This window comes from Gymnodraco acuticeps, unplaced genomic scaffold (assembly GCF_902827175.1).
Source record: "Gymnodraco acuticeps unplaced genomic scaffold, fGymAcu1.1, whole genome shotgun sequence".
In the NCBI taxonomy this organism is placed as follows: domain Eukaryota; kingdom Metazoa; phylum Chordata; class Actinopteri; order Perciformes; family Bathydraconidae; genus Gymnodraco; species Gymnodraco acuticeps.
Window position 1 is genome coordinate 3061802 of NW_022990042.1, and position 12832 is coordinate 3074633.

The window sequence follows — 12832 nt, forward strand, 5'->3', positions numbered from 1 at the left end:
GCCTGTGTTCGTCGTCCATAACATACGCCTGCCCATACCATAACCCCACCACCACCATGGGCCACTCAATTCACAACATTACCCTAACCCTCACACCAGATACTGACTGGTTTTCGGACCCCCCCAGACCCCCCCAATAAAGCAAAACTGCACGTTTCATTATTGTGGCCAGCCTAAGGCACACCGGTGCAATAATCATGCTGTCTAATCAGCATCTTGATATGCCACACCTGTGAGGTGGGATGGATTATCTCGGCAAAGGAGAAGTGCTCACTATCACAGATTTTTTTAGATTTGTGAACAATATTTGAGAGAAATGGTTATTTTGTGTATATAGAAAATGTTTTAGATCTTTGAGTTCATCTCATGAAAAATGCGAGCAAAAACAAAAGTGTTGCGTTTATATTTTTGTTCAGTGTATATATATATAAAGAAAAATATTCAAGCGAAAATGCCTTTCCAATGAAATAATATTTTTATTAAAACATACAGACAAAAATAAAAGTAGCATACATAAAATGTAATGGCATATAACACTAGCCAGGTAGGAAGATCAGATCAGAATTTAAAAGGATAAACAGTTTGACAATAGACAAAATATATTCTATAAGAAATGCTGTACGGACATTCCCTGAGGCTAATGGTGCAGGAGATGTATGTCAGGCATTTTATCCATATCCTCAAAAAAGAGTTAGGCTTCAAAGGTTTTTGGGACAGTACTTTTTCTCAAACCGAGCAACGTCAAACTTCCGCTGGCAGCCTTTGTAGTTCATGTAGCGGACCTTTCCGAAAACCTTTCTCTCTCCCCAGGCTCGGTCGTGGATGCCACCAATAGACCACATACAACCTACAGGAGGGACACGAGGGGCAGAGTGAATAAATGTGAGATTTTCTAAATCTGTAACATTAACACTTTAATCCATGTCCTCACCGACAAAGCCATTGGGGTCCTGGCCATCCAGACTGTAGCGGTCGTTTAGGTAGAGCGCGATGGAGAGCGCCTCCTCTGGTGAAGAAGTCCACTCCAGAATCTTTTTGGCCCAGTACATCCTCAGGAAACCATGCATCTTCCCCTCAGTGATCATCTGGTACTAATGGAGATCATTTGAAATAAACAGCAGTAAGAAAACATATCTTAACACAGACTGGTGATCAAACACTGGAATAAGAAGGTACCTGAGAGGCATTCCAGAGTTTGTCATGTGTCTTTGCTTTCTCCAGCTGCTCCCGTGTGTAGAGATACTCCCTCTTGTCTTTGGCATGAGCCTTTAAACTCTTCTGAGCCCAGTCATGCGTACCTGAGGAACACCATTTATAAAATGTAAAGAGAACGAGCATCATAATGATAATAACTTGATTTTATATAGCGCCTTTCATAACCTCAAGTAGGGCTGGGCGATTTGGCCTAAAAATAAAACCTCGATTTTTTCTAACTAATGGACGATTTTCGATTTAAACCTCGATTTTTTTCTGAAATGATATGGATCCTCCTGGATGTGGTGAGTTAAGTATGGCGAGTAAAAAGAAGAATAAAACAGATGGTTGGAGTAAAGATGCGAGGACTTGACATTTTATTTTGGGATCATCCACATTTCCAACAAAGGTTCATGGATGAAAAAAATGCCAATACTGAATCTGATGTTAGAAATGTTGACTGCATCTGGTTTCATTTCAATTTCAACATTTCTATTATTTCCAAATGCACCTGCATGGAAAGAAAACCTATTAAATATCACTGTCCAGAATAATTTGGGTTGCATATTTAGTTATGTGAGAAAAATATACATTATACACTTTTGTCAATCATTTCAACAAATCATATCTCAAAGAAAATTAAAAGAAAGTATAAAGCCTCATATATCTTTGAAAATGTAAAACTGTTTTATGAAATATGTTTTTGTTATGTTCCAATACAAAATATAAAGGCTATAGGTCATCAGTTAAACATTTAAAAAAATAAAATATATATTGTTATATGTTTTTAATATAATAGTGAAATAGAAAAACATGTCCAAAATAAATCAGGTTACAGGATGTTGATTTCAGGAAAGGTAATATTGGGGTTTGTTATAGCTTGCAGGAAGTTAACCATTAGAATAATTGCAACGCATGAATTCCAGGTTAGTCTTGCTGTTGGCATCAAACAAAAAAATCACTTCAGACTGGTTTCATCATTTAAAAATATCATCATGTTGAATGATACAAATACAACAAATAATGATAATAAAAAAATACCCTCAAACAAAATAACATCCCTTTAACTTTCTAGGAAGTTTTCTACAGGTTTTTCGCGAGGAAGACAAGCCTGTCTACTGCCTCTGGCTTGAGGCATGCTCTTTGGCATGTTACAATATTACCCCCCGTACTGAAAACCCTCTCCGAAGGGGCACTTGTGGCAGGAATGGAGAGATATTTCTTGGCCAGATAACTCAGTCTTGGGAAGTTAGCTTCATGTAGCTTCCACCACTGCATGTCTCTGTCGCAGGTGCTGGAATAAGTTGGTTGAGTTCCCATGTTTTGCAGCGATCGTCTTTCTACAGACCTTACACAGAACAGTTGTTTGTTCTATGTCTGACTGCTTGTACCCGAACCACTTCCATACAACTGAACTTACTGAAGTGGTACCTTTTTTAGGAATGAGTTCTTCTTCATCTGTGTTCGTGGACATTTTTATGCTACGTCTGTCATAGTGATGTGTCGGTCGCGAACTATTTAAGTGAACGACGGGAGCCGGCTCTCGCCCGCGAACGAGCCGTTTTTTTGCGGAGGGATCGGCATGAAGGCACATTATGCAATGTGCAATGTGCACATTATCCCGCTTATTACATGGCCAAATTCTCAGCAAAGTAACGACATGACTCCCAATATTAATTGAAATGCTTTTATGGATTTAGAAAATGATTTTATTGATTTAAAAAATAGTTTTGTATTGATTTAAATTGACATGCATCCGCTAAGAAAAATAGTGCGTTGTTACTGTTTGAACTAACGTAGCAACGGCAGGAACTGCTTCGATAGTGTTTTTGAGGAGCTTTTTGATTACAGATCCAAAAAAAAAAATCGCGGTTTTTCGGTTTAGCCATTTCACAAACCGTAGGAAAGTAAAAATGCGATTAATCGTGAAAACCGAAAAAATCGCCCAGCCCTAACCTCAAGGTCGCTTTACAAAGAAACATATAAGGACCAGACATAAAACATCAAACATAAACATGGTTTGAATCATTCCTTTACAAGCTTTCCATATTGCCAATTAAATTGCGGTGGGCTCCCAGTTCGGACAAGCAGACAGGAGTGCCAGAATAAAGCAGAGCAATATACTTCTGTCGACAGGGGGAGCAGCAAAAAGCATTTTAGACATGTAAAAGAAGCCTACCCAAAAACAAAGGTTGGTGGACTAACTATATCTATATTGTTTATTTTGAATGTATTATTGTGTGCCTATGCAAAGTTCGGATTCATAAAGTCACACAATAACAGAAACAAACAGGTCAGCATTAGACCTGCAACCCTGGTGTTCTGCCAGTTAAAATAAAAATAATTCTGAGTAGAGCCTGGAGGCTTTGACAAGAGCATGGATAGATATAACGGCTTCAGTTTCGCATCAGAAACAGACTGCATAGGTGTCTCTCAATGTAAATATGTGAAAATACTCTAAATATAGCAGAAGCAAACAGTTATTAGGTGGCTAAAATATATGTTGCCCCCGTCTGCAGCAATCAATTACTTGACTCCCATTGGGTAACTCCTGGTTTGATTTCCTAAATTAGAGTTGTGCAAACAAACATTTACTGACACACTGACTAAGGGTTAGAACCTCACACAACTAGACTTCAAATCATCTGAAACTGAATGATGTCAGCAATAGGACGAACAGGATGAAACTTAATGAGATCTAAACTAACCCTCTACGCTGTCGTATTTCTCGTTGTAGAAGCAGAAGTTGTCCGTCAGCTCCCTGCGCACAACCAACTCCTCGATGAAGGTAGCGACAGATGGACCTGCACATTTCCCACTGCTCTGAACCTGCAGCGCCACACGCTGGGCTGAAAGGTGACCTGATGGTCGGGAAAAAAGATGATGGACGAAGATAAGAAAGAGTAATGGACAGAATGAGGAGGCAACGTTAAAAAGGGTCTAAATTGGTATGAGTGACATTTAAAGCTAACCTACTTTGTTATGTGTTATGGTTTTTCACTTTGAGCTCAATATATGTTGTTAATGATCTCTGCAAAAGTGGGAACAATCTCGGTTTACATTAAATCAATTAGAATATTCTGTTTTTTGAGCAAGGTGTTTTGTAAGACAATCTGCAATCTAAGTACACATTAGAGAGCGTTCTAAATTGAATAACAGATGTCCGAGTATTGAGCCTTGTGGGACTCCTGTCACTATTTTGGAAGGACTATATTTTCTCCCAGAAAGAAAATTCTGCACTTTCAATGTACATCTACTAAAGTGCTTGTTTTTTGCCACCGACAGTCTCAGATTGTTATTCAAAGTGTCTAACCCACATGATGGGAGGGAGCCTACATAGGATTTGTTGGGGATTTTCTGGGTTCTTCTTTTCAACAACAATAAGTTGGACTTACTGTACACATCGAACTATGACACCACTACTCAAACTCTCACTCATGTTCGCAATGTTGTCCTCTCGCAAAACAAGTAACATGACCCAAAAATAAAACAATCAAGCAAAATGTTTAATTTCTCTGTAGGGTTACATACAATGGTCAAAACACTTATATTATTAATTCAAGCCTGTCAGCCAGGTGCAGCGTTTTGGCTTAATAGTCAATATTGAACTAATTAAAATGTGCTGTCCCATTAGTCACAGAAACAAAAACGTGGGGATATAAGTTGCAGGTTAAAAAAATACCAAAGACCTGCTAACCAATTATTCTAGATATTTAGAAAGGCAGTGAAGCTTAGATGGATGAGAAAGGGTTTATAAAATGTTTAATTAGAGCTATAGTTGATACAGATGTTCCATACATGTACCCATATACAATTTATTTCATGCTACTTACCAAAGCGGATCCAGGGGGACAGCTGGCTAAGGCCTGCAATGTTTGGGTCGTTGCGTTGAGTAGCGAATAGTTTGAGGCGTTCATCAATGAAGGACTCCAACATGGCCACTCCTCCCTTGGTGCCCGGCATAGCCCACTCCGGCTCTCCTACATCTCGGTCCAGCTGCAGGGAGGCTAGGGTTTTTTCCCAGTCTATGAGCTGTAAGATAAAACAACATTTTAAACAATTGACCCCATTGGGTGGGTTATCTCTAAGCTGTCGAACATTCATAACAGAGCCGGCAAAGTAACCAATCAGAGCAGACCTGGCTCTGGTTTTCAGACAGAGTGAAAAGAGGTGCTGCAGCATAGGCAGCATGAGAACTTTTTGAACATTAAAGCATGTTCACATGTAACAGTGGGGGTACAAAATACAAATATGAACCTGAAAATTAGCAGAATTGGGCCCTATTAACCAGAGATGGGGACTCGAGTTTGTGACTCGGACTCGAGACGCACACACAGACACTTCAGACTTGACTTGGACTCTTGCTCAAAAGACTTCGGACTCGACTTGGACTCGTGTTTTGGGACTCGTGAACAATCATTGTGTTTTCTATTTTTGGCGTATTAAAGGTGGGGTAGGTAAGTTTGAGAAACCGGCTCGAGATCGCTAGAATTTGAAAATACACAACCGGAGAAAATCTGCCACTTCCTCACAGAGCCCCTCCTCCAACACACACGAACGCGCACATGACCAATGAGGGCACGAGATAAGTTTGTGCCCCGATGGGAGGCTGACAGGCAGGTAGGCCATCCAGTTATTTTAGCCGGGCCGGCTATCGGGATGTTAAGAGCATTCCATGGAATATAACAAAAAGTGTATCTCGAGCCGGTTTCTCAAACGTACCTACCCCACCTTTAACATTAACATTAACATCATGGTAACACTATGGCGACAGGCCGCACACCTGCAGCTGTACCGCTTGTAATTAGGTTCAACTATAAAAACTTCGAACAAAACCCCCGGCGGCACCAACAAAAGGAGCGCACACTGCAAAGTCTGCAATATTAAAATCAAGGATGCTTGTGCAACAACGTCAAATGTCATCAGGCACTTGAAAACTCACCCGGAGAGGTCAGTCACATTAACGCATATGGACGGTTAGCAAACATGTTTAGCTCAGCATCAGCTATGTAATGTTAACTTAGCTTGCTACTAGCTTTGTAACTGAATATTTGAAAAGATGAGTGAATGTTTGCTTGTCACACTTGTTTGCGTTGAGTGGCGTTGACATCCAACTCTTGACATGACATAAAAAAGGTCGGTAACGTTAATCATTACGTTCCGCTGTCACCATCTACTGGCTAACGTTAAACGTAGAAAAATACATAGTTACATACATAAATACATCTGTCGGTTTATAGGCAGGTTACAGGTTTATTGTTGACCACGTAACGTTAATGTTACAGGTTTATCAGGTTACCATTACACTGGGGTTGAGTGAGAGGATATAGGAATATGTTTATTTATAGTAGACTTAAAAGATGTCATTAGAGACCCAGTGTAATTAAACAATACGGTTGCAGAGGTCAAATTTTAACATTTGTGTCCACTGGCCAAATGGCTAGCCTAGTGAATGTTGAAATGTTACCAGCCACTCAATAGATTGCCGTTGTTATTTTTGGCTGGTGCGTGCAACATACAGTACCAGCCACTTGCATGATTTACCAGCATTTGGCTGGTAAATGGTGTTAATGGTAGATATCTCTTTTGGAACAGGTCATGTTTTAATATCACCAGTTCAGTATATTTCAGATACAGTAAATGCTTTGAATTTCTTAGATATAGCTGTGCAGTATTCTTAACAGACTGGATAGCAGCAGACAATAGAAGGCTTATTACAACCAGAAGAGACATGAGACTTTTATTTTTTAGAGACTTGAGACTTGACTTGGACTCGTGACCAAAGACTTGAGACTTGATCAAGTCTCACCCCACAAAGACTTGAGACTTGACTTGGACTCGTGACCAAAGACTTGACTTGGACTTGCAAAAAAAGACTTGTGAACATCTCTGCTATTAACATATATTGCTTATAAGGACATTTTAACTTTTGGACAGCACATTACTATTAATATCTATACGTCAATAATTAATGTGCAGAGAGGAACTCTTCCGGGGAGTACATACGTTTTTTATTGCAGACTCAATATCTTACTGTTGCTTATAGTGATATCTGAAAACACTTTTGATAAGATAAATGATGATCATGTCATCCTAACCAATTCAAACGCCATTGAATGTGACACAAAAACATAAATACACGACTTATTTTGTACTCAATAGCAAAAAAAATTCCTTCACTCTTACTGCAGCACTTACTTTGGCGGTTCTTGCCGTTGTGTAGGGGTGTTTTTCTACCAGAGGAAAGTCTGTGAGGAACTGCGGGAGAAGCTTTGTGAGTTTTCCTCTGATTGTCCTGGCGGCGTACTCAAGTTTAGGTGAGGCTACCCAGCAGGGGACAATATTGTGGGCATCTACCTACAGAAATTAAAATCATATATTTTGTGACAGATAAAGAACAGTAGTAATAGTGACAGTACACATACACACAAATCAAAGCAATCCGCATACAATAAGACAGTGTGATTACACTGTCTTAAATCTATTTCTTTGTGACGAGTACAAGAAATAAAGCAAGGACATAATCAGTAAAAAATGTGGGGAGAAGTCGATTAACCAAAATTCAGAGCATCCTATCGACACTGAGTGAGTGTGTGTACCTGTATGAGGGGAATATCTTTTGGAAGAGTCTTTTTAACATCCTCCAACCACTGCAGTGGCTCTCTGAGGGGAGAGAAGTCTGTTACCACTGCGCCCAGTTCTCGATCAGAGACAAAGCCGGGGAGAACATCTCCAGCTGAACCATGGAGCAGGTGGAACTGGATGTCTAAGGATCTGCACTTCTGTTTGGTGGGAGCAGAATAAAGATTAATTTGAGGGTAAAAGTGCAAATGTCATAGCATCAATGTAACCTATGAGTCTTCTAAGTGCCTCTCAATCATCACAAAATACACATTTAACTAGAGGTATACTTATTTGAGTTATTATTTTTAATTCTCACACTAAGGCTGCTAATAATGATTAATTGTATTATTGATGTTTCTAATTTTGAAATGTGTTTTATTTTATATATCAAATTTAGTTTTTTTTCCTTAACTTTATCTTTTGGTCATTAAAATCACATGCAATTGTCAAAAAATACCTGTATAATCAGATACAGAAGCGTATATCTGTAATCTACTTGTTTATGTTGACATTTTTACTTTAATTTCCACCTTTACAATGAATAAATCAGAATTGTAATTGATTAATTTGCTGTCAATCCAATAATCATCCAATTGTTTCAGCTATACAACATTCAACGAAAAGCTAGAGCCTTTAAAGGGTTTACTTTAAAATAACTTAAAAAGAAAGAACTTGGTGGTTCTTTACCTGGTTGATGTACTAATGGAATTAAGTACATGTTTTTCAGATTTTGCAAAACGTGCTTTTATTTAAATGGTATGCACCAATACTCTATTGCTTACTCCTTGTATGTGAAACCTACTTTGCAATAAACTGATTCTTGTAGTGAATACCTTTTCGACTTCTTTCAGACCTTTCAGCATGAAGCTGTAATGTCTCAGAGTGGACAGCTCTGATTTTGGGACAAACAGGCAGAAACAGACGTGCAGAGGAAGCTTCTCCTTCAGAGCAAGCTGCTGGGCATGGATCAGAGCCCAATTATCTGAAACAAACAAAACATGTTGACCACTGAGAGGACACAAACCAATACAAAACATATTGTTACTTTACTGATAGTTGCTTTAAGCGTTTACCTTGTACTCTGTGGTCTCGTGTCATCCAGTACAGGACACCCTCTGAGCCCTGCTTTATCCTCTCAGTGTTGGATATGAAGCGGAGGCGTTCTTTGTTGAATTTCATCTGCTTGTTCTTTGTCCTCTGCTGCTTCAGACTGTCCTGCAGCCAGCCCTTCTCCTTCGTGGGATCCAGCTTCTGCTGCTTAGCACCGGGCTCTTTAACAGCAGCAGCAGCAGCAGATGTAGACTTTCGTTTTTTCTCAGACATGATGGCTTGACAGGTGAATGCCTTGTTCTTGGAAGAAAGTACTGAAGTGGTATCCAGATAACTGTGGGTAACAACTCTAAAGACAGATGAGCTGCAGTCAGATAAAACAGAGTCAAAATGGTGAAAAGCTGAAGATACCACGTAAACGTTAGCAAAACATAACAAACCAAAACAAGTTCTTGCCATGAACTAAGACACAATAACCACATATTAAATGATAGAAAACAAAGCACGACACCATTAGAGAAGCTTCTCAATCAAAACACAGGCTCGTTGGGAATGAACGTACCTCCTGCAAATGCTGTGCAGCATACAATGAAAGAAACGTTCTGAATCTGATAGAGGTATGCTACTTTAAGCTAGCTTACTGAAGCTAATGGCAGACGACGTCATTTTAGCAGTCAAACTGTAAGAAATTATTTAGCCGTCATTGCCTTTCCTTTAAACAACCACAAACATGAACACGCCGATGATGTTTAGGTTTCCTAAAAAAAGTTGTTTTTGGATGCATCTACATTTCCCACAGGGCATGCCGTTTAGGCTCGGAGGAGGACCGTAGGACTTTCTCAAGTCTTACATTTCCCCTCCTCGACTCCTATCATCGAGACTTAGGGCCCTTCTCACTTCTCTTATTTTTCATTTCCTCGCTCCTCGGTCTCGGTCTTACCAGAAGTTGATTTGTCTGCGCCATCTTGAGTAGCGTCCCAATCATAGATATATATAGCACAAACACAAACATTTGTATCAGCTGTTGTAGACCCAATTAAATAAAAATTAAATAAGAACTCATTCTCAAAAAAGATAAACGCCATTCTTAAAATGTATAAACGAACATTAGTTGGATTAATATTGATTAGAGTGCACAATAGAAATAAAATAATTGAGAAGAAAAAGAGATATATTATCTATCAAAACCCAGTTAGATTAACATTCATTGGACTGCACACTTTGTTTGTTTGTGTGGATATGTAGCACATTAACATTTTAAATAGCACTTAATGACTGACTGAATGGAAATGACAATAAATGAAAATGTAAGTTAACGGAAAAAGCGATCATGAAAATGTTTCCAAAAAATGAATAAAATGATTTTTGACCACTTTGTTGTTCAGATATATCACATATTTGTAACTAAATTATACATTAATTGAAACAAAACACGGTATAAACTGAGGAGTGAGTCCCGTGAGGTTCATGTGTTTTCTTCACTCCGCTGGGAAACTGCTCTCATGTCAAGAAGCATCATATCAGTGCAAGCACTGCATCGTCCAATCAGTGAGCGATGCACAGTAAGGGGGCGGGGCGAGTGTCTGAGGATTTCATAAACTGTTTTGAATGTATGTGACAGATCATCAAAAAATATAGTTTATCTTGTTACATTGTTTCAGGAGCTCTATCACAGGTAGACAATTATTTTAATTTTTATAGTGAAAAAATTATAATAAATGATAGATTTAGTTTGAAAAAGTATGAACTGTCCTGCATGGTGTCATCAAAGCTTGATTCTGTCACTGAGGTGTTGTTAATCAAACATTATTCTTACTCTTTAACATTATGTTGCTCACATCCCATTCAGGTTCCAGTTCCAAGATTTGAATATTGACATAAGAATTGTAATTATTGTAAGGTACACAATGGACATGTTGAACATAATCTCCCTTTACTTCAACACTTCAGAGGTGTTGAATATGATTTCTACTTTAGGATTTATTTGAAATTAAGCTCTTTAGGTTTCAGTGTAAAAAATGGGCTCACGTGATTTAATAAAATACACAATCAAGAGAGGGCTTTCTTTCCTGCAGCATCAGTGTTCAATACAAAATAATCTCTAGTGTTCCCCATATTTTTTTGTATGTGTAGTAGGGAGAGATTATACTGTAAATATATATTCAGTTGCCAGTTTATTAGGTACAACTAGCTAATAGTAACAGTCTAATACAGTGATAAAATAAATCCTACCCTTATGAAGGTTATACATGTTTTTTTGTTGAAAGCATTTATGTCAACTGATTGGTTATTTTGGAGGCTGACGTTTCTGGTGCTGTAACATTATGTTGTGCAATGCTAATAGGCGTTTCCTTAAACCCACATTATGCACAAAACACAAGGTTATTTGATGTGATATGTCACTGATGTATTCTTCAGAAAACACATTTCTGAGAGAGGCAAGGCAATTTGGATAACGTTTATCTGTTCTTGTCATCAGGTGGAGCATTCTGATGATCCAGACACAGAGGGCATCGCGGTCGGACTTCTCATGATCAGTGCCAGGTCAACAGACGCCACGCTCTTCTGCCCAGAGAGGATCGCTGTTGTCATTGAGGGTAACGGAGTTATCCAACTCCCCACAATTCAAAAAACCCACACTGGCTGACGCATTCATCCTGCTTTTTGCACTGACCTTTGCCCTGCATCTGAGCTACACTTTCGACTTCACCCAGAAAGTGTTGATGGTCCTGGATGAGGGGAACTTGAAGCCCAGGGTGTTGAGCCTGAAAAAGCTTTTGGCAGTTTAATCCTACCAACAAAGTTGCACTTTAACAATCACACACACACACTGTTCTCCTCTGTTTACATCCTGCTGCTTTACATCTGTGTTCTGTTGTGTTCATTGACAGATGTGTTAACTGCTTCAAGTTGAAGGACTGTTCGTAGATGTTGTTTTATACTTTTATATGTATTGGGTCTTTATGGTCTGTGTTAACGCAGAACTGTTCCTGAAAATTGTGTTCACTCATAAGTGATGGTTATACACACAGATATTTCTCAAGGCCCTAGCACTGTTTAAGGTGTTTTTTGTATTATTTAAAAGAGTTAAATATATTGAATTTGTATTGTGCTAAAATGCATTGTTCTTTTATAGTGGACATGGAATGTTGGCGATTTGCCAAAGCTGTTCAAATTATCAATAAATGCATTTTATATATATATATATGTGTTTGGAGATAATTCATTACACTATTATACATTATTATTATATTCTATTTAGCCCAACAATATAGTTAATTTCAATCACAAGCTTGGGTCAAATAAACAACCCCGCACATGGGTTAAAATGATCCAGCCCAGCATATGGGTTAAGACAACCCAGCGTGTGTTCTGTCCTATAGTGACTCAGCAGCTGGGTTATGATTGGGTTATTTTTTAACCCAGTAGTTTTAAGAGTGTATGGTCATTTGTTCTGGAAATGTCATTTTTGAGCCTGAAACCTGAAAAACAGGCTCAGTGCTTAACAGGTTAACTCTGTCCATTGGAGACTTCCTTAAAAGAACACAAAAAAGGCCCATAATAGAGGGGAGATTTTGTTTTTATGCTTATGCTATCAGCACTTGGCAAAACCAAATGTACAAACATGATGTAAATCAATATTCATATTTTTCATTTCCATTATTGATTCCAGAATGCATCCATGTTTACATTCATTTGTTGACAGTTCATCTAAGTTCAGATTTGATTACACTTCTAAGTCTGGCTATATCATTGGTATATAATGTTTATGAAATCAGTTCAAGTGATGGAGAGTTGGTGTGTCTATATTTGTAAACAATAATCAAACAAGTCTTACTAATTATTATTTTAATTATAAATGCTGTATTTCCGATCTTACAGATAAATGACAGCTGTGTAAAGCTGAAAATGAACAAAAAAACTGATAAGTAAATAGAAAATAGTTTGGATCAAGGACAAGGCA

The 12832-nt window shown here is 38.4% G+C and overlaps 1 protein-coding gene across 2 annotated transcripts; it reads right to left on the reverse strand.

Annotated features, from left to right (window-relative positions):
• Positions 1-454: 454 nt before the first annotated feature.
• LOC117545582 (deoxyribodipyrimidine photo-lyase-like) lies at positions 455-9736 on the reverse strand. 2 transcript variants are annotated; one of them, XM_034215420.1, is made up of 10 exons: positions 9431-9736; positions 8892-9217; positions 8652-8800; positions 7794-7976; positions 7393-7551; positions 5028-5226; positions 3903-4055; positions 1177-1298; positions 932-1091; positions 455-847 (listed from the first exon to the last, which is right to left on the reverse strand). In XM_034215420.1, exons 1-10 carry the CDS (start codon positions 9451-9453, stop codon positions 699-701), a joined length of 1623 nt encoding a protein of 540 aa, XP_034071311.1. In that variant the 5' UTR covers positions 9454-9736; the 3' UTR covers positions 455-698. The 2 variants fall into 2 exon arrangements, with proteins under 2 accessions (XP_034071311.1, XP_034071310.1); XM_034215419.1 differs by having other exon boundaries at positions 8892-9232.
• Between the last annotated feature and the right edge of the window lie 3096 nt (positions 9737-12832).

Coding starts and splice junctions, on each gene's coding strand:
- LOC117545582 (XM_034215419.1), bottom strand. CDS start 9,453: ATGCTGCACAGCATTTGCAGGAG. Junction 7,552..7,793: donor AAGATATTCCCCTCATACAG/GTACACACACTC, acceptor TAATTTCTGTAG/GTAGATGCCCACAATATTGT. Junction 5,227..7,392: donor CAACGGCAAGAACCGCCAAA/GTAAGTGCTGCA, acceptor TTTATCTTACAG/CTCATAGACTGGGAAAAAAC.